Source organism: Schistocerca piceifrons, chromosome 2 (assembly GCF_021461385.2).
Source record: "Schistocerca piceifrons isolate TAMUIC-IGC-003096 chromosome 2, iqSchPice1.1, whole genome shotgun sequence".
NCBI lineage: Eukaryota > Metazoa > Arthropoda > Insecta > Orthoptera > Acrididae > Schistocerca > Schistocerca piceifrons.
In genome coordinates, this window is record NC_060139.1 from 257,464,839 (window position 1) to 257,488,184 (window position 23,346).

At 41.5% G+C, this 23,346-nt stretch overlaps 1 protein-coding gene across 1 annotated transcript in view; it reads right to left on the reverse strand.

The window, feature by feature from the left end:
• LOC124775306 (serpin B6-like) overlaps positions 1-23,346 on the reverse strand; it is a 278,486-nt gene that overhangs the window by 62,578 nt on the left and 192,562 nt on the right. The window contains exons 2-3 of the mRNA XM_047250142.1: positions 16,367-16,492; positions 2,713-2,898 (exon numbers count right to left, since the gene is read on the reverse strand). Coding sequence (XP_047106098.1) covers positions 2,713-2,898; positions 16,367-16,492 — 312 coding nt within the window. The remainder of the gene's footprint in view (positions 1-2,712; positions 2,899-16,366; positions 16,493-23,346) is intronic.

A 23,346-nucleotide genomic window follows, 5' to 3' on the forward strand; every position in this document is an offset into this window, starting at 1 on the left:
ACACTGACAACTCTACGCAAACGCCACTGCTCTCGGTCGGTAACTGAAGCCAGCGCTGCGTTGTCCGTTGTGAGAGGTAATGCCTGAAACTTAGTATTCTGGGTACATTCTTGACACTGTGGCCCACGGAATATCGAATTCCCTAACGATATCCGGAATGGAATGTCCCAAGCATCTAGCACCAACAACCATTCTCCATTCGAACTCTTCATTCCCGTCGCGCAACCATAATCATGACGGAAACCTTTTCACATGAATCATCTGAGTACAAATGACAGCTCCGCCAATGCACTGCCCTTTTATACCTTGTATACGCTTTACTACCACCATTTGTATATGTCCATATCATTATCTCATGACCTTTCGTCAACTCGGAGTAAAGTTGTCAATTATTTTGGCTACTGAATTATCGATTACATTTTTTATACACGAGGAAATGTACAAATTTATGAAAATATTTACAGTTATCATATGCAGGAGAAACATTTGAAACGAATAACTGATTCATTATATAGTTTGTCATTGAGAATTTTTTCTCCTTGCTTTTTGTGGCGTCCAAAAATTTCAAGTTCATCTATTACATCTATTGTATGTGATTTTTGGAGGTGCTGGAGTTCGTAAAATCTTTTTCTGTGTTTTCAGAAGGTTGTCCAGTGTTTTTTATGTGTGTTGTTACTGCAATGGCCATGGCAATAATAAAGAATAACTTACTAAAGCACAAAAAGTGTTCACAAGCTGAAATTATTGAATTTAAAGAGTTGGTAGAAATAATCCCCAGCTACATGTACTTTACATTTTTATCAACAACCAGATCGGCTAGCCAAGGGCTGATTGATATCTAGCACAACAGACATTTTCATAAACCATCTAGAACACAAAGCATTCGTCAGCTAGGAATTGCTGAAAAAAACGTAATATAGTACAAAATACGTGTGGATGATACCTTAATTTTAGTCAAAGATACACCAAGACACCAGTAACATCATAAATTTGTTTTACAATACACGCAAGAAAAGAAATTTCGCAACTGAATACCAAAAATAATAGGATTAATTTTCTACAATTGTCCACAGAAAACGAAAACAGGATCAATTTCAAAATATAGACAAAAAATACAACGTCCAACTATACAATCTCTGCCACATCATGTAACGCCTCTGTAGACAAGAAAGCTGCATACAAAATGATGGTACACAAAGCAAATAAATTCCAATGAACAAAGAGGACAGGGTGAAAGAGTAAGACACCATTAAGAAAATTGCCATGGCCAATGACTTCTCCACCTCAATGACAGACAATATACTGAAACCAATAAAAATGATTTCTTAGCTGTTTAGAAGGATCCAATAATACAGACAAGTGATGGCCAGCATACATTACACAGGTAATATGTTTCAAAAAATAGGTATTGTACATAGGTCAAAGAGCGAAATTAGTTTTCTCTACAAACTAACTGCAAAAAAATTAGTCCAAACCTTAAACAATAAAAAACGTAAATTCTCAGACTCAGCAATATACAAAATCATATGCAAAACTTGCACATGTTACTGCATAGGACAAACTGGCAGGAATTTCCAAATTAGATAAACTGAATGCATGAACTGTTACACACATAATCAATTGACAAAATCAGCAATAGCAACACACAAGACACTGGACTCACATTCAAAAACATAGAAGAAGGTATGAAGATATTGCAACACATGAAAAAAATTCGCATACAGTGGATTTTATGGAGGAGCTTGAAATTTTAGCCACCACTAAAAGCAAGGAGAAAAAATTCTCAGTGAAAATCTAGATAGATCAGTTAACTTTTTCAGAAGTTTTCTCCTGCATATGATAACTATAATAATTTTTATAAATATGTGCATTTCCTCACATATAAAAAATGTAACCAATAATCCCATAGTCAATAGGGGTAAAAATAATTATTATAATTGATAACTTTGTATGTATAATGTGATCCAAAAGCACTGCAACACTTCTTACTGAGTAAAACTCTTTATGAAACCTTAGTATCGTAATATCTTTGTAGCATGTTTTGATTACAGGAACAAACAATGGAAGTGATGATTTGCATGTGTGTGACATTTTGTTTGATGGAGGTTGCTCAATACCTGAAAGTAGGAATACAAGAATACCATTTCGAGTGCTGGACACTCGTAGATTACACTAAACACTCCTACATTCATTTTGTCCGATTTTCCGATTGCAGTATAACCTCAAAAAGACATGTACAATGCAAGACAAGTAAAAATCACATATACAAGCATCACTAAAAATATTCATGTAAACAAATGCACTTGAAAATGGGAACAAAGTCTCGCAACGCTTTGTGTTAAACATGAAAAAATAATTAACCAGTTCACTTTTTCATTATTTATATCATAAATGACACATCTGCAGGCTTACCTAAAACATCGATCATGATGGACGAAATTAAGTAATTGATTTTTTTTTACATTTATTCCAAATACAGTTAAAACGAAACAGCCTAAGGCAGTGATTTCCAACCTTTCGGGTTCGTGGCTCACCTGACGAACTGCGTTATTTCTGTGTCTTCCCTGTAGGATACCTTGTAAAAATTGAAGTATTTAATAAAAAAGAATTATGAAGAAAATACACCTAACGTCTATGCAACACAGTTGAGTAATAATTTAGAATCATTACGATGCAGTCTCAATGGGAATATAAAAATTTTTATTTACTTACATTTAGTTTTGTCATTAACGCTCTGAAGCCATTCTCGATCAGTTTCCTTTCATCTGGCAGGTGTAGTCCGGCCGCGATCTCTTTTGCTGTATTCCCTTTTGCTCCAAGAAACACAAGTGCCAGAGCTACCTGAATACTTAGTGGGGAAAAGAAGAGATTCCCTGGCTGCACTGCTAAGCTCTGAAACAGAGAGTTAATGGGTCACACTGTTCAGTTACAGTAATCTCCAAATCTTTACTGCAAGCTATTCTTACTAAAACAAGAGCTGTTAAAGATGAAACGTATCAGATATCGCAAGAAAGGCATCTCTATTCGGCTGTTTGGGCGAACCTGATTCGCTGTGCAAAACTCCATCCATATTAATCTTCTATCATTCACCTATTGTGTTGCATTTTATCCATGTATTGTTTCGCAGGTGATGATGGTCTAAAGCAGGATAATGCTCCGGGATGATAAAATGTGGTTAAGAGAAAACTTAAGTATTGTCTAAAGACGTACTCCATAACATCGGACTGGTTAGATATCCACAATGAATTTTCACTCTGCAGCGCAGTGTGCGCTGACATGAAACTTCCTGGCACTTTAAAACTGTGTGTCGGACCGAGACTCGAACTCGAGACCTTTGCCTTTCGCGGGCACGCGCTCTACCATCTGAGCTACCCAAGCATGACTCACGATCCCTCCTCACAGCTTCACTTCTGCCAGTACCCCACCTCCTACCTTCAGAACTTCACAGAAGCTCTCCTGCGAAATTATCAGACATCAGAGAACTTTTAACATTGCAGCTCGTCAGCAGTCGTGAATAATTTAATGATTATAAAGAATCAACCTCGATTGCAAATAGAAACCTGATGTTGACCTAGGTTTCGGCGCGGATAACCACGTCTCCACGTCGTCTTCGGAACACACTAAAACTACAAATTGCCCAAAGAGGCATGGTCCAACATTAATAAAGAAGGAATCTTTTGCCCTTTTGGGCGTTCTGTATTAATGTCGGATCATGCCTCTTTAGGTAGTTTGGCCGGCCGGTGTGGCCGAGCGGTTCTAGGCCCTTCAGTCTGGAACCGTGCTGCTGCTACGGTCGCAGGTTGGAATCCTGTCTCGGGCATGGATCTGTGTGATGTCCTTAGGTTAGTTAGGTTTAAGTAGTTCTAAGTTCTAGGGGACTGATGACCTCAGATGTTAAGTCCCACAGTGATAAGAGCCATTTTTAGGCAGTTTGTAGTTTTAATGTGTTCCCAAGAAGGCATGGTTTTCCGCGCCGAAACCTAGGTCAACATCCGGTTTCTATTTGCAATCGAGGCTGATTCTTTATAATCATTAATTTATATTAGACATCAATGCACTTTGTCACAGCGTAAGAGGGCAATTTAAGTCATCAACTAATACGCAGTGACAACCAGATATGCGAAACCCCGTATTACTACAACGTCACTCACAGTTGAAATCGGTCAGACAAATAGCAGGGTATAACACTTTGTAAAGACGTGAAATTAATCACATAGGTTCACTCAAAGGCAAAGCAGGTCGCAGATTTCTGTTCACTGATAGGGTGACAGGAAATACAGTCGGTCTGCAAAGGAAACTTCTTACAAAATACTCATGCCATTTATCCTAGAACATTGCTCCCGTGTGTGCGACTCGCACGAATCAGGATATACAGGGGACATTGAAAGTATGCAGGGAAGGGCAGCACGAATGGTCAGAGGTTTGTGTGACCCATGGCGGAGTGTCACAGAGATGCTAAAGAAACTAAACTGGCGGACTTTTCAAGACAGATGTAAGCTATCCCTAGAAAGTGTACTTGCAAAGTTCCAAGAACTAGCCTTAAACGAAGCCTTTCGGCGTATATTACAGTCCTCCAAGTATCGTTCCCGTACGGATGGTGAGGAAGAGATCAGACTAATTACAGCATCCACAGACGCGTTTAAGTAGTCATTCTTTATTTATTTATTTATTTATATATTGTTCCGTGGGACCAAATTAAAGAGAAGTCTCCATGGTCATGGAACGAGTCAATACATGAAATTATAACACGATATTAGAAACAGATAAAATGAAATATAAAAAAAACATATTCAGGTGACAAGTCGTAAGTTTAAATGAAGAAAATCAACAATGTAACACTGGAATTTGCTTAATTTTTTTAGCTCTTCCAGGAGCTCCTCGACAGAATAGAAGGAGTGAGCCATGAGGAAACTCTTCAGTTTAGACTTAAAAGAGTTTGGGCTACTGCTAAGATTTTTGAGTTCTTGTGGTAGCATATTGAAAATGGATGCAGCAGAATACTGCACTCCTTTCTGCACAAGAGTCAAGGAACTGCATTCTACATGCAGATTTGATTTCTGCCTACTATTAACTGAGTGAAAGCTGCTAACTCTTGGGAATAGGCTAATATTGCTAACAACAAACGACATTAAAGAAAATATATACTCTGAGGGCAATGTCAGAATTCCCAGATTTTTGAATAAGGGTCGACAAGAGGTTCTCGAACTTACACCACATATAGCTCGAACAGCCCGTTTTTGAGCCAAAAATACCCTTTTTGAATCAGAAGAATTACCCCAAAAAATAATACCATACGACATAAGCGTATGAAAATATGCGAAGTAGGCTACTTTTCGTGTTGAAGTGTCACTTATTTCAGATACTGTTCTAATGGTAAATAAAGCAGCATTTAGCTTCTGAACAAGATCCTGGATATGGGCTTTCCACAACAGCTTACTATCTATCCGAACGCCTAGGAACTTGAACTGTTCCGTCTCGCTTATAATATGCCTATTCTGTCTGATCAAAATATCGGTTCTTGTTGAGTTGTGAGTTAGAAACTGTAAAAACTGAGTCTTACTGTGATTTAGCATCAAATTATTTTCCACAAGCCATGAACTTATTTCATGAACTACATTATTTGTTACTATTTCAATATTACACACAAGATCCTTCACTATCAATCTGGTGTCATCAGCAATCAGAAATATTTTTGAATCACCTGTAATACTAGAAGGCATATCATTTATATAAATAAGAAACAGCAGTGGCCCCAGCACCGACTCTTGGGGAACGCCTCACTTAACAGTGCCCCATTGGGACTGAACATCACTACCACTCTCAATATTGCGGAGAATTACCCTCTGCTTTCTGTTCTTAAAGTAAGAGGCGAACCAATTGTAAGCTTCTCCCCTTACTCCATAATGGTCCAACTTCTGCAGTAATATTTTGTGATCAACACAGTCAAAAGCCTTCGTTAAATCAAAGAAAACACCTAGCGTTCGCAACCTTTTATTTAATCCATCCAAAACCTCACAGAGAAAAGAGAATATAGCATTTCCAGTTGTTAAACCATTTCTAAAACTAAACTGAACATTTGACAGCAAATTATGTGAATTTAAATGCTCCAGTAACCTTGTATATACAACCTTCTCGATAACTATAGCAAACACCGATGGCATAGAAATAGGTCTAAAATTGTCAACATTATCAATGTCTCCCTTTTTATAAAGTGGCTTCACTACCGAGTACTTTAATCGGTCAGGAAACCGACCACTCCTAAAGGAAAAGTTACAGATATGGCTGAGAACTGAGCTAACATACATAGAACAATACTTCAGTATTCTGCTAGATACCCCGTCATATCCATGAGAGTTCTTGGTCTTTAGTGATTTAATTATTAACTCAATCTCCCTCTTGTCAGTATCATGGAGGAGCATTTCAGGTAACAGTCTCGGAACACTTTTTTCTAAGAGCGCTATATGATTCCCTGTTGGGACTTCCCGCTCTCTATACTCGAACGGAACGGTAAGAAACCATAACGTGTAGAACACTCGGAAGAACCCTCTGCCATGCGCTTCAAAAAGGTTTGTAAAGTATGGGTGCAGCTGTAGAGATCGATCCGCGCACCTTTCGATCTGCAGTCTGACTTTTACCCACTGAATCACCTAGTCACCCGTCGATTCGTTACGAATTTGTAAATATTTTTAGCTGTTTATTGATTTTCAATGTATAAACTGATACTGAATCAATGTATCGAGGATGTCTGAAAATTCGTGAGGACCACAACTGTCCACAGAGATATTTTATTCCAGAGCCATCTAAGAGTACTTGGCACCACTTGTAACCATAGATTTGTATCGATAACTATCGATAGTTACCTCTCTGCCGAGCGCAGACTTTCGTGGAGAGAGGGAGTGTTGTGTTGATGCTGTGGGTGCAGCACGTATCTTAAAAGTTATGGTGAAGTAATTCAAAATTTTTTACCACTCAAGTTTTGCCTTTAATTTCTGTGTTCACGACGCAGTATCAATGTTTATCCAAAAGGTGATGTTTCTCGGTTTTGTGTGCCGTGTCGGGAGAACAACAGTCAACCGCGTCGTGACAGTTACGGAAAAATGATGTGGACTGGTATGATCCTAAATGCAACTTTTAGGTGAAAGAAACACATATCGTTTTGACTGGCTGAATACCACGAGCGCAGGTGCTTTCTCGTTCGTACGCGTATATCGTACCCGATATTTTATGGAGCACTCGCGTCGCGATTCGGTCACGCGCACGCTTGTGTTATAAGCTATTGAGTTTTTAGTACTGTTGGATTCCATCATTCAGACAGCAACCTTATACTTCTCAATGGACACGTACTTGGAACACAAATAATGATTACGTCCATTGCGGAATAACGTTAATTGTGAAGAATGCAGCCGGCCGGTGTGGCCGAGAGGTTCTAGGCGCTTCAGTCTGGAACGGCACGACCGCTACGGTCGCAGGTTCGAATCCTGCCTCGGGCATGGATGTGTGTGATGTCCATAGGTTAGATAGATTTAAGTAGTTCTAAGTTCTAGGGGACTGATGACCTCAAATGTTAAGTGCCATAGTGCTTAGAGCTATTGGAACCACTTTTTTGGAGAGCGCAGCCCCACCCTGTGCGAGTGTTTAACAGAATACAGAGAATTCCAGCAGATAAACTTGGTATCGTTGGTGTGAGTGGCTGCTGTCCCTGCTAGACAACCGTTATTACAGGACACATCATAGCAGGCAGCGCAGAGAGCAGCAGATCAACCTCCGCAGGAAGGACCAGGTACTTAGGTTTGGGAATACGGTCGTTAAATATCCAGCTCCGTTCCTGTGTCTAGGGAGTGTTGTACAGTCTCGAGTCTTTTATTAGTACTGCATATCTACCCTCTTTTGACCGCCTGCTTAGCTGGGTTGTAAAGTGCTCGCCTCCCATACAAGTGGGCCCGGGTTCGATTCCCGGCTGGGTTGGAGATTTTCTTCGCTCAGGAACTGCGGCGCGCAAGCCGCCCAATGTGGCGTCGAACGAAATACGACTTGAACTTGGCGGCCGAACTTCCCCGAATAGGGGCCTCCCGGCCAACGGTGCCATAAGCTCATTTCCATTTTCTTTTTAATCTACCCACTTACATCTCGGACGTGTTACACACTCTTCTACACAGTCCAGCCATTTAATGCCCCCACCGCCTGTGTTGTAGGTCAACAACGACCAGTTACCACTCACACACGACAGGTGGCAGCACTAGCAGTGGAGGGTGTACACAGAGCGTGGCGGGGGGGGGGGGGGGGGTCAGTCTCTTCACTGAAAAATATTAGCGCTTGGTACGGAAGCATGTCTGTACTCAGGCATGAATCTCTTCATCCAAAGCAAATCGATCGCCACGTAAGTCTTTCTTCAGAGCTCCAAAAATATGGAAAGTAGGACAGATTGGGACTGTTGTAAGTAGGCTGTTTAGGTTTTTATGTTGGTAACGCCACATAGCGCGCTGTATGAAAATCACTGACTGTGCTGTGTGCAGTCTGTGGCTGGTTTAACTCATTGTTGGAATATTCGCTTGTGTAGTGTTGGGCAGTTGGATGTGAACAGCGTGTAGTGTTGGGCAGTCGGAGGTAAGCCACCAGCAGTGGTGGATGTGCGGAGAGAGATGTTAGAGTTTTGAGCGGGCGATCTGGACGTGTGTCCGTCAGAAAAAGGAAATTTGTTTAATTGGATGTCACAATATTATATATATATATATATATATATATATATATATATATATATATAATGACTTTTGAACGCTATTAACGTAAATACATTGTTTGTTCTCTATCAAAATCTTTTATTTGCTAACAAGGCCTATCAGTAGTTAGTGCCTTCAGTGGTTTTATTTAGCTGGCAGCATTGGCGCTCGCTGTATTTCAGTAGTTCGAGTGACGAAGATTTTTGTGAGGTAAGTGATTCATGAAAGGTATAGATTATTGTTAGTCAGGGCCATCCTTTTGTAGGGATTATTGAAAGTCAGACTGCGTTGCGCTAGAAATATTGTGTATCAGTTTAGTGATGATCAGAATTAATAAAGAGAAAACTGTTTGAGTACGTGGACTTTTGCTCAGCTGTTTGAAAATCAAATAACGTAGAAGTTTACCAGCACAGTCATTCATAATTTTTCAAAGGAGACGTTTCACTGTATGGAGGATGTGTGATGGCTTCCAAGTGAAACTTCTCCGGCGTACTTGAAACAGCCTTGGGCGAACACATATCCTTCATATAAAGATCTCTCACCATGCGAGATCCATATCTATTGAGCCTTGAAGAACGAGTAGTACTAGTGTCCCACATGCTGTCTCCTTTACGAATGAGTCACACTTTCCTAAAACTCTCCAAAGAAACTGAAGTCAACTATTCGCCTCTTCTACTACAGTCCTTACATGCTCGTTCCGTTTCATATCGCTTTGCAAAATTACTCCTAGATATTTAATCGACTTGACTGTATTAAGCACTACACTGCTAATGCTATATTCGAACATTACGGGGTTCTTTTTCCTGCTCATCTGCATTAACTAACATTTTTCTGCATTTAGAGCAAGTAGCCATCCATCACATAAACTGGAAATTTTGCCTGAGTCATCTTGTATCATCCTACAGTGACTCAAAGACGACAGCTTTGTGTACACTGCACAATCATCACCAAATAGCCGCAGATTGCTGTCCAACCTGTCCATCAGATCATTTATGTATCACACTTTCCTGAGGCACTCCTGACGACACCCTTGTCTTTAATGGACACTCGCCGTCGGGGATAATGTACTGGGTTGTGTTACTTAAGATGCCATCGAATGACTCACATATGTGGCACCCTATTTTGTATGCTCGTACCTTCGTCAACAATCTGCAATGGGGCACCGTGTCAAACGCTTTCCGAAAATCTAGAGATATATATTTATTTATTTACTCAGCCTGACCTGATTATGGCCAGGAGTTCACAAATACAGTAGCTGTTTTACATCACAGTTACCTAAGAAATTACAATTTCAATATGAGAATTAATAGTATTAAAATGGTGTGAGTGTACATAGTGACAATGCGACTAAGTTCAAAATGGTTCAAATGGCTCTGAGCACTATGGGACTCAACTGCTGTGGTCATAAGTCCCCTAGAACTTAGAACTACTTAAACCTAACTAACCTAAGGACATCACACACATCCATGCCCGAGGCAGGATTCGAACCTGCGACTGTAGCGGTCGTGCGGTTCCAGACTGTAGCGCCTTTAACCGCTCGGCCACTCCGGCCGGCTGCGACTAAGTAATACTGACTATGAACTGATAAGGTTAATAGTGACAGTGGTAAGCGAAGTAAGGGCCAACGCCGTATAGTACTTTCTGTAAAACTGAACTGGAATTCCAGTTGGACCTGGCGACACATACGTTAGTTATCTCTTTCAGTTGCTTCTCTACACCAAGGATGCCTATTACGATATCCTTCATGCAAGAGTTTGTAAGACGGTCAAAGATCAGTATGTCTGTACGATCCCCCTGCGTGAATGATTTCTTAATTGCGGGATTTAAAACTTCGGCTTTCCCTTTGCTGTCTTCCATTGCCACACCAAGCTGGTCAATGAGTGGGCGTATAGAAGCCTTTGACCCGCTTAGCGGTTTTCCGTAGGACCACAATTTTTTCGGGTTCTCGGCCATATTTGCTGAGGTATGACGGTCGATATTTTTACAGATGCACGATTTCTACTAAATTTTGGTAGTCATAATTTAAGCGTTCATTTTTGAACCGAGAGTGCTTAGATGCAATGTGGCGCTTAGCAGTTTTGTGGCGTAGGTGCCACGTGACTGACGACTTAAAGCCGTTGGAAAAACCACAGGAGAATGTCATGTCTGGAATAATAGGTCACCATTTCACTCTTCAAGCTGTTCACACTGCACAAAATCACTCATATTGTTCTGAAGCCAACACAGTCTCAAACTGATAGTCACGGAATGGATCACGTAGGAAACAGTTGTTTTGTCTAACAACAGCTTCACTCTCAGAGCACTAAGTACAGGGACGGCCACAACCAGTCTGAGCAATCAACGTCAACAGGAAAGACGAACTACACCAGTTGATAGTCGTCAGTTAGAAGACGTCTTTCAGATGGTTTATCTTTGTGCGAGATATTAGTCGCTGCTCTGGTGCAAAGGGACACTATGTACGGGTCTCATCTGTTACGAACGACACAATCTTGGGCTGCACGGCAAAGGTACATCAGTCTACGCTGTACTTGGATTAGCTATCTGACCAATCTGGTGTCAGCACAGCAGTGTTTAAGCAACGTACACAAGTAGATGACCAGAGAAAACCAACTTGTATTTCCTGGAGCGATGGGACCAGAGCCGGCCGGTGTGGCCGAGCGGTTCTAGGCGCTTCAGTCTGGAACTGCGCGACCGCTACGGTCGCAGTTTCGAATCCTGCCTCTGGCATGGCTGTGCGTGGTGTCCTTAGGTTAGTTAGTTTTAAGTAGTTCTAAGTTCTAGGGGACTGATGACCTCAGGTGGTAAGTCCCATAGTGCTCAGAGCCATTTCTGATGGGACCAGATGAATTACTATCTGATGTTTCATTTCGTTGGCCATTTTCTGTGCTGAAATCTACAGGAAGCTATAACGAGACCGTCACTTGCATGTGCCCCTTGACGCAATACTTTGAAAGATGTGTTAGTTGAGAAGTGACAGTAAATTACATAAGCTTTGAATGACATGTACCTCTTTGGCTACCAGATATTATGATAGGGGCAGATGAAGTCACTGTTGTTAGGCCGAGAGTACCTGTCAGTGCAATTCAGTGCTGTGCTTTTGGCGGTCATGGCCGGTAGAAGCGACTATTGAGAAGCTTCCCTATGTGCCTGTGCACTTGGAATGAGGTAAATGTATCAGATTTTGCATATTTTTTGCGACCGCCAATCGTAAAAGCTCTGCCACTTGCTTTGGCAACATTTTTCATTCCACGAATCATCATAACCTAAAAGATGAAATTTCAGTCGACAATATCTATTTGGGTATTACAATGACCCCCCCCCCCCCCTCTTAGCTATTTCATATCAAAGTCTTATTGCAATCTAGTTTAATACACTATTCCTGCAAAATAAGCGAAGTTTTTCCAAGGATGGGCAATATATTATTAATATTACTTAACTTGAAGTTGGTCGGTGTCCAGGCGTAGCTTCCATTGCATAGCCTTTTTGAAATGAAATATGATCAGCTGTGTTTCGATTGATAAAACTAGTTTAGTACTAGTTTCTTGGTATTGACTCTTTTTTATTTTTACATCACTCTTGTTCTAATGCATTTTCACATAACACAGAAACATTTTCGCAAACAGTGTGTTGTAAAGTGATTCTTCAGTTTCTCCCAGCGTATTTTTTGCTCGAGGAGTCCACGGGTGTACTGCCGGTCCATAGTGTCCAACGGGCACAATATTTCGGCGATCAGACATGTCGCCATCGTCAGGTGCGCTGACGAACTGAGCTCCTGAGGGTGGGCGGCCGTCTTAAATCCTCTCCCCCTGCGAGGCGTTCTCTCCGCGGTCCGCGCCTGCGGCCGCGCGTCGGCGGTCGCTGAGACGCTGGCGTCGGCGTCTGTGGTGGCGTCTGTGTAATTGCCTCGTCCACCCCGGTCGCCCGTTCGTTTTCTTTGCTGAGTGTCTTTTTAATTAGATTCAATGCTGGTTCCTATGCCTTGCTGAGGTTATAGCTTCAATCTTGGTCGATGAGTCCGTCCCTGGTACGAATTTCGATAGCCTCTCTAACGACGCTGTCCCAGTATTTAGATGTCTGTGCCAAGACTTTGGTATGTTGGTAGTCCATTTCTTGATTTTCGGACAAACAGTGCTCTGCGGCCGCCGACTTGTTGGGGCTACCTAAGTCGAGTGTGCCTCTGATGTTCTGGGCAACGATCTTAGATAGTGCGCACTATCTGTCCGATATGTCTTTCCACTCTGACACGGAATCTGGTATATGCCGGCCTTACGCAAACCGAGATCGTCTTTGACATTTCCCAATAATGCTTGTGTTTATTGCGTGTGCAAAAGACAATTCCTACTCGGTGTTTCCTCAATATTCGTCCTATTTTCCCCACCTCTACAGCACAGCGTGTGGAGACGGAAGAAGTCACGAAGGAAGAGATAGTCAATGCGTATATACCGTATAATGGCACACTATCGGGAAAATACCGTTGTTTTCGAAACCAAAGGTCTCTTTACACAAGTTATGTCACGTTGCAGGACGACTCTGTACTGGCTGCCTTGCAGCCCCTGTACTTACACCTGCACAAAGTCATCAGCCGAGAGTCACAGACATTCCATGTCCTACTACATCATATACCGACAAACATTTCCATCACCTGCCTACCTCACCTCGTCCCAGGTCGTTGCCCAGACTGTACTGGGGATCCAGGATGACTGGCATGAGCCCTTTCCAGCCCGTTCTGCCACGGAATCCTTGAATGGTACCATGGATGACGAAACAACCTCCTTCACCAACACTGCGCACACCAACCCCTTGGAATCTCGGTGCAGCCGCCTTTTCTACCCTCCTGGACACTTGGCTCAAAACAGTTATATAATGTGCGGGCCACACCCATATTTCACAGAGAAACCCTCCGGCCACATCCGCTTTCAGACCTGCCACGACGTGGCCTGTCAAGCGTATCTGATCACGTCTACACTTCCTGTCATTGTCCACCACAGTATTCTGTAATCCTGCCTGGCAGATCTGTGTGGGTATTGACCTCAACCACAATGGGAACCTCTTTGAAGAGGAAGGTCTTCGACTGACAGTGGAGTAGGAGCGCACAGTAGATGATGTTCGTGAACAAACGTTTATGCGAGAGCTTGTGTAATAAGGTGTGTACAGCATAACGTGTCTAGTGTTATTGGTGGTGTCCTATCAACCCGTATTCCGATACTTCCTGCAGAGTACTGCAGTAAGACAATACTGATCATTAATGACAGACCATTCAAACTGTTCAGTGTTACTAAGAACCTTTTAAAAATCGTTACACTAAATCTTTGAGTGCTACGTTTGGAAATTTCAGAAACATTTCATTTTCAACAATTTACGCGGTAGGTATTCAGATGTAGTACAATTATATCACTTATAGTTCGCGGTATAGAGAAGTACACTGATACACTACACAGTGAGAAGTACAAAATAAAAAATTGTGCATCTGCTATAGTTACAAAGTACGTAGTAATCATAACAGGAAGTACACAAAAATGGGAAGTTTAAACAGGGCACAGTATTACGCTTCAAACCAGCAGCTTTCACAGAACAAGTTCCGATGTAAAGTATTCAATTTATTTCGCAGAGTTTTCAGTTTTATACATGTACGGTCTTTGTTATCAAGGTTAAAACCGTTCAAAGTGCCACGTTCAACGGTCAATATCTGTCTTTCATTTATTCATCGGTGGATGTAGCCGATGGCGCACTTTGCTGTCCCACTTACTTAGTATTACGGCAGGAATGTAATATTATATTGTTTCTTTTTTGTATTGATTCAAATGTAGCTGTTCTCCACAAGGTCCATTAGAGGGCAAATGTAACCTCGCTACAGCAACTTCTTACATATTTATTGAACAATAATAAATTGCTCTAAATTTCTCTTCAATTACATTGATCCTAGAGTCATAGCTGAAAAGTAACATGTTTTCATGGGATGTTCCCATGCACTCACGTATTCTCTCTTAAATCGGTTAGCCTATGAGAGCACAGTTCGATAGACACGTTTTGCCTCCAGAAGAATAGTCTTTCAGAAAAGCTGCCGTCTGCAGAAGTATTTTCAAATTCTTTGCATTTTACAAGTATAACGTGGGTTAGTGTCGCTCAGAACTTATGTTCATTCGGAATAGATGCTAGAGCATACAAAGTGATGTTTTACATTCTCATTGCAAGTAGTTGTCTGTGAGAAAGGGTAAAATTATACTTTCACATCGTATCATGAGATTAGAGTGTGTTGACTCTAATGTTGTATTCACTTAAATACTCCCCTTAAATTACTCGTTGCGTTATGAAGGTCTTTCCTACTTCTAAATATTTTAGCCGAAAGGCTGTCAGATTGTGTTACTTTTCATTCATGAGTAAAAATTTTGTGTAAAAGGGGAAATATTTTCAGGGCAGTTTCAACGAATGCATGCGAATTATGTACTCAGCTTAGTTCAAAATAAAATAAGCAGAAGACTTGTGTACATTTGTTGATGGGACTTTTTCTAGTTTCGACGAGGACTATCTACTGTACGCATACAGAACGCTTACCTTATTTTATAGATATGCTGGGAAGGTTTGAGCACAAACCGTTAAAAACATGTTTCGGACTTCTTGATTACTACAACTTCATTCTGCTACGAAAACCTCTGAGTTTTGAATTACAGTTATCTCCATAACTTCTCGTTCCTCTATTGAGAGCTCAACATCCCTGATTACACGCTGTTTTGTCACTACATGTTACGGAATATACACGTCACAGTTATTATATCCAAAGACAAAAGACATTTTCTGTACCAACTAATTTGCTGCCGCATTTTAACGCGAGCCCTGACAGTGACTGAGTAATTCTCAACATTATTTATAGTAATCGGTGTTTTTGAATGATCCCTGGTTTTAATATAAAATTAATATCCAAATGGTCCACTACTTGACATGGATATGTCGCCCGATCCTGATTTAAATGCAAACTGACAGTAAGGCGATACTGCACGCCTTTTGAAGCCTACAAGCTAACTTTGAGACGCCATGTGTCCCAGTTATTTGTCAAAACGTGAGGTTTACTGCGTATGGAAGCTTTTTTGGCATTAGCAGTTTTTACGTAGATTTGCTCTTTGGTCCTCACAAGCAATAACAGGTAATGTCCTGTGTGGTGTCTCATGACGAATGGCAGTGCCCTTGACACAGTTCACAACCAGCCTTGAGCTTGCGAAGGAAATGTAGATATATCTTTGAAGATGTTTTCCACAGAAGAGGTTGAAATACTAGTAAATAGTTATATATATCCATCACGACCTGTCATGTTGGAAGCTCTAGGTGAAGTAAATACTGGCCCTGAAAGCCTTCATTGAAATGTTATTGATTGTTCCTCTTTGCTTTGTTCGATACAATTCGTATACCAGACTTATTAGTGGAAAAATTGAAGTTGAGGAAGTTTAAATTCCTAGGGACCTATACACTGCTCTTTGTACGTCGGATTTTACTCTTCTCTGTCAAGCGTGGGAACAGCAGACCTATTTATTGCGTGATTTATTGCTGAATGTAGTTTGAATAAACATTTAATTACTCGACAAACATATAGAAAAATCAGAAATTCCACAAGAGACAAGGAAAAGCTGTCTGAATTACCCTTAAAGGACGGTACATACCTTGTACAGATCTAGCGTGAAAGCATTGTTCCCTTCGGATATCGTCTGAAGCGCGGAGTAGCCACTGTTGTTCAGGGAGACCACATGAAACCCAGAAGCCTGTGGCTCATACATTCTGCTGGAATCCTGTAATGAAGGGGAAACACGCTCAGCGCTATTGTGTATGAAGCTGAATCAATACGCACCAGCCGCAATACGTGTTGTTCTCAGAAAAATATGTTAAATGATATGTAACATTCTTCTACAGCGTTTCACTTGCTGTGGAAAAGAGCATGTATCACCACAGTGGCTCTATGCGTTTATTTGTATAGAATACAGTAAGTGTGTAGGGAAGTAAGGAAGATTAAGTTTTAACATACTATCAGTGTCTAATATTCGAAGCAGCGGAATAGTGTGATATGTGCGTGTTGCTGACAAGCTGTAGGTACATTGATGACACTCGATACCATTTAGTTTTTGCTTACTTTGATACAATAGCGAATTCTAATAGTGTACTAGATGATCTTTCATTGGCATAGAAAAATCTGTAACAAAAGTGTGTGTTGGGTGTAACAAAAAATAGAAGCGTGTATAAATACCAGATATGCTGTGCGAAGGCCAGCCGCTGTGACCGAGCGGTTCTAGGCGCTTCAGTCCGGAACCGCGATGCTGCTACGGTCGCAGGTTCGAATCCTGCCTTGGGCATAGATGTGTTTTATGTCCTTAGGTTAGTTAGGTTTAAGTAGTTCTAAGTCTAGGGGACTGATGACCTCAGATGTTAAGTCCCATAGTGCTTAGAGCCATTTGAACCATTTTTTGCTGTGTGAAGAGCAATAAATTGTAAACAATGACAAAATACCTGTGTTGGTTCAGAAAGAAAAGCCTCTCTAACAATTACAGACACTGTATTACAACGGGCTGAAGTAAAGAGTAGGTCAACTAACAAGGCCATAAAATTTAGTCTCTCCTGGATAAACGTAAACTATGCAAATCACTGTAAAGTGTCGGGCTAGTTGTTTGTGCTGATGAGGCCGTCTAAGGTTTTGGAGCACGCAACTGTAAATGAGTTATAAACAGTTTAAATTAATACGAGGGTTGAAACGTTAATAGTGGCAATTATTTGTTTTCAGCTTGTAAAAAAATAGATACGTGTTTCAAAGTTTTACTGACCTTCAAAGTAGTCACCAGCATTGTGTAAAACCCTTTGCCAACGATGTGAAAGTCGTGCGATACTCTTAGCAGCGCCAGTTGTGTTGACAGCTGAGTGGATCGGTCTATTGCCCGACGAGTTTTTAACAGTTCTGAAGCGAATGCCGTGAAGTTTTCCCTTCAGTTTAGAAATCGAGTTAAACTTACGAGGGCTTAAGTCAGGGGAGTGCAGTAGGTGGTGTAGCACTTCGCCACATCAGTCAAACAAATCAGTAATAGCTTGCACTGTACGTGCTTGAGCATTGTCCTGCAAAATGATGGTCAGGTCCTGCAGAAAGTGTCATCAGTTCTGTCTCTATGCTGTTCATTTTTGGAACACAACCCACGATGGCTTAGAGACAGAGGTGACGACACTTTCTGCAGGATCTGACCATCATTTTGCAGGACAATTGAAAGGTCTCTGTTGGATTCCTTTCATGTTTGATTTCTTAAATCTGTTGTCATTTATGGAAGAAATTCCTCTTCTAAATTTACTGTGGCGTTTCTGACTATCTGGGAGGAGACTGAGTAGTGGAACGTGTTACTTTTACACATAAACAAGAACGATCTGTCACACTACTACACTTTAAAACACAGTTTATATGTAATTCATGTCACACAGTCTCATACGGAACCTACATCTGCTTTCTTGTATATACTGTATATGATAAGATACTGTCATCCCTCTTCCCTTCTGTGTGAGAGGATGAATGAGCAAATGTGTTTCTAGTTACATGCTTGAGGGTAGCAGACAAGCCTGTCTGCTAGAGAACAGTAGGACCAACGTCGGAACAGGTAGCTACACTTTCTAAAAGCAGAGAGGTTTCCATTCTTAGCATGGTCCTGGCCGTCCCTTATCATGTTGGTATAGGAAGCTGCCCCTCTGGCCACTTCTGTTGGTATTTGTGAGCCACCCTCAGGAAGCACGCTCGGTAGGAACGCAGGTCAGTCGGTCCGTGGCGAGCGTCTGAAGTGGTAAGATCTCCGGCTAAGCGCGTGTCTGCTAAGTCCGTAGGACAATGGATTTCTTAAGTTCAGCCTAACTGAAAATTTAATCACCTTTATTTCAGGTTTAGCTCTAAAATATCTAATGTTATCTTAAATTGCAGTGCAGTGTAATTCTCGTGTGAAGTTCAGATTATTTTCCGATAGTTGCTTTGTCACTACTTTATGAGTAAAGTGGAACCACGTGTTGATCAGTAACTCTAACTAAGATCAATCTTAAATGCGAATGCTTGTGTGATTATAACGTCTCGTCTTGACAATATTTTTCAACATAGCAACTTTTCTTTATGTTCAACCCACGTGGGGTGTACTTTGCGAGACCAGTACCACGTGCTTATATAACTGTTTGACCCGTCAGGTTAACAGTAAGACGTTAGTAACCAGTTCGAGGTTTTTCTTTTGTAAATTGCTTTTCGATCTAATTTATTTTAATTATCAAAATTATTGTGGAGTTACACTCTTTGTGTAAACCAAGTTGACCATGTGAAGCATGTGGTGTAATCATCAAAGTACCCCTCAGCTATTCTTTTCGCGAAGATTTCACAAAGAGTTAATATGAATTTAGAATACCAGTGTGTGGTAATTACATGACGGACAGGATTGTGCTACGAACGTAATTTCTTTGGGTGAAAATTTGAATCTGTTGGTAGTGGTATTTTAATTATCAAAATTATTGTGGAGTTACACTCTTTGTGTAAACCAAGTTGACCACGTGAAGCATGTGGTGTAATCATCAAAGTACCCCTCAGCTATTCTTTTCGCGAAGATTTCACAAAGAGTTAATATGAATTTAGAATACCAGTGTGTGGTAATTACATGACGGACAGGATTGTGCTACGAACGTAATTTCTTTGGGTGAAAATTTGAATCTGTTGGTAGTGGTTAATTTTCTGTTGCATATGTTTCAATGTTCTTTGTGTGTTGTTTTATGAATGCAGTGTTGTATGCAGACTCCCAATCTTGGCTCTATATTTGATGTGTTCCGTAAGATTACAAACTCACATTTTCACAGTCCTAAACAAGGCACCAGCTCAGTTATAACTCACGTTTAATATGCTGAAATTTCAATGATCAATCTTAAAATAAATTTCCAAATATAAACTGATTTCTTTCTTTTTATTTAAATTCTCTTTTATATATATATATATATTACCGGTTGTTGTATGACTATTAAAAGATTATAATTAATGTTAGTCTGTTTGGAAATTTGGTAAACCTAGACTAGATACCTGGTGAAACAGTTGCTTAGTAATGCAAGATTAACTTCCCCAGACAGCTCACAGCTTTTAACCCGCTTTTATTGTCAAGCACTACCGCTCATCATAGCAAATTAAAGTATCAAACTTACACAATGCTCAAGCACGTACAGTGCAATCTGTTACTGATTTGTTTGACTAATGGGGCTGCTAAGTGCTCCCCTGACTTAAGCCCTCGTAAGTGCCATTCGATTTCTAAACTGAAGGAAACACTACACAGTATTCGCTTCAGAACTGTTACAAATTCGTTGGGCAACAGACCGCGCCGCTCGAATTGTCAACACAACTGGCACTGCTAAAAGTATCCTACAACTTCCACATCGCTGGCAACAGATTATACACAATGCTGGTGACTACTCTGAAGGTCAGTAAAACTTTGAAACACGTATCTATTCTGTACGAGCTGTAAGCCCAACCCTCGTATAATTGTCACCGAACTATTGCTCCCTTCACACAGTTTAGGACGAGCCCACTTTCTTTCTGGATATTCGTTAAGAAATAAAAAATTCCTTCAGTAATTTCCCAGCTCATTGGAGTAAAAAATGTGTTGATCTTTAAAGACAATTATGTTTTCCTTGTGGTCACAAAGGCGTCCGCTCACTAAGGAAGCAAGTAGGTTGTTGCACACACTGGCGGAAAAAAAATGAGAACACCCCAGGCAGCAGCCCAGAGGTCACTGGCCCTGCAGGCTTTTCCTCCTCCACAGCCTACATGACCGAAACTAGTCCCTGCAGTATTTTGTCACCCAGGCAGTATTTAGTCCGGCGCTCCAGCACTTTGCTCAGGGTGCAAAATCATTCAGACAATCAGGGCCTCTCTCAGGGACTGCTGGTAAGACATCACTGCCATCCACATCATCCTTTGCCTCCAGGAGCTGCCAGCTACGAATCTTCACCACTAAAGACCTCTACACTGAACAGACACGGTCTCCGATGCCATGATCATCAGTTTGTCGCGTGGAATATGTTACACTACTGGCCATTAAAATTTCTACATCAAGATGAAATAAAGATGATAAACGGGTATTCATTGGACAAATATATTATGCTAGAACTGACATGTGATTACATTTTCACGCAATTTGGGCGCATAGATACAGAGAAATCAGTACCCAGAACAACCACATCTGGCCATAATAACGGCCCTGATACGCCTAGTCATTGAGTCAAACAGAGCTTGGATAGCGTGTACAGGTACAGCTGCCCATGCAGCTTCAACACGATACCACAGTTCATCAAGAGTAGTGACTGGCGTATTGTGACGAGCCAGTTGCTCGGACACCATTGACCAGACGTTTTCAGTTGGTGAGAGATCTGGAGAATGTGCTGGCCAGGGCAGCAGTCGAACATCTTCTGTATCCAGAAAGGCCCGTACAGGACCTGCAACATGAGGTCGTGCATTATCCTGCTGAAAAGTAGGGTTTCGCAGGGATCGAATGAAGGGTAGAGCCACGGGTCGTAATACATCTGAAATGTAACGTCCAATGTTCAAAGTGCCGTCAATGCGAACAAGAGGTGACCGAGACGCGTAACGAATGGCACCCCATACCATCACGCCGGGTGATACGCCAGTATGGCGATGACGAATACACGCTTCCAACGTGCGTTCACCGCGATGTCGCCAAACACGGATGCGACCATCATGATGCTGTAAACAGAACCTGGATTCATCCGAAAAAATGACGTTTTGCCATTCGTGCACCCAGGTTCGTCGATGAGTACACCATCGCAGGCGCTCCTGTCTGTGATGCAGCGTCAAGGGTAACCGCAGCCACGGTCTCCGAGCTGACAGTCCAAGCTGCTGCAAACGTCGTCGAACTGTTTGTGCACATGGTTGTTGTCTTGCAAGCGTCCTCATCTGTTGACTCAGGGATCGAGACGTGGCTGCACGATCCGTTACAGCCATGCGGATAGGATGCCTGTCATCTCGACTGCTAGTGATACGAGGCCATTGGGATCCAGCACGGCGTTCCGTGCTACCCTCCTGAACCCACCGATTCCATATTCTGCGAACAGTCATTGGATCTCGACCAACGCGAGCAGCAATGTCGTGATACAATAAACCGCAATCGCGATAGGCTACAATCCGACCTTTATCAAACTCGGAAACATGATGGTACGCATTTCTCCTCCTTACACGAGGCATCACAACAACGTTTCACCAGGCAACGCCGGTCAACTGCTGTTTGTGTACGAGAAATCGGTTGGAAAGTTTCCTCATGTCAGCACGTTTTAGGTGTCGCCACCGGCGCCAACCTTGTGTGAGTCCTCTGAAAAGCTAATCATTTGCACATCACAGCATCTTCTTCCTGTCGGTTAAATTTCGCGTCTGTAGCACGTCATTTTCGTGGTGTAGCAATTTTAATGGCCAGTAGAGTATATTTTATACCGAATATAAATGAAACGTCTTCTATGTGCTTTCAGGCCATTGGCATAGCCGCTCTTCAGATTTTTTATTATCTTTCACATACATGAACTTAAATACAGCATTCATGTTGCAAAAACACGTGTACCTAAAGCACTGTCCATTACGAAATAGTTCTGTGGGCTAAAAGGAGTTCTGAGCCAAGTAATTTAGGCGGAGTGGGGAAAGAAAGGAAAACGAGAACTTAAAGTGGGAAGACTGAAAGAATATAAGAGAGGAACGAAGAAAAGGGAAGGAATTGGAAATAATAAATGAGTATATTGGAGAGTGTGGACGCACACCCACACGCACGCGCACACGCACACGCGACAGTGGGAGAAAAGGTCCAGGAAAAGGGTGAAAGGTGAAATAAAGGGCTGTTCAGAGGACGAATAGCAAGACGTAAATAGAAAATATGGAGATATGGAGATATGAGATATCCAAGTATGGTAAATACTGTTCTGCATATTAAAAGCACACTTGCAGCCTGATCTGCCGAAAAGATCTAGTGAACCATTGGTTTTGCGGGAAGTTTGGAAACATTTGTCTGTATCGGAGGGAGAGGTTTTTCATATTCTAAGCTTCGTGGCAATCGAAAATGCCATGTATACGTAGATCAAATGAAAATGAAGAAATAGGAAGAATTTAAAAGGGAGTGTTACACAATAGTTTCATGAAATAACAGACGAGACAGAGTCTGAAATGACTACTCGTTAGAGATAATTAATGAGAAGGAAAACCTCAAGTGTTCCCTGAAACTTACCAGAGATACGCGGATATAGCTACTTGGGCAGTAGAGCAGACAGTAGACGAGAAAAACAAAGGAGAGCAAACGTGGAGTACATGGCACATGAGCCGCTGAAAAAAAATTCAGTACACTCACACCATGCATAGCTTTTCCACTTTTTTAGAAACGCTTTCTCAACACCCTTTCGACCACAGAAATTCACCATATACAGCCACCTACATAATGGAGGGGAAAGCAATCCAACATTATCTGCAGTGCCTCCTGCCGTGAACAGGAAAGTGCGGCTTGTGTAGATTCAGCGAAGATTATGACAATGATAGTCAACGTTTCTGGAAGTATTGATATCATGTTTTGCTAACAGTAGGAGATAGTCTTAAGGCTGTATCTTGATATGGCAGTTA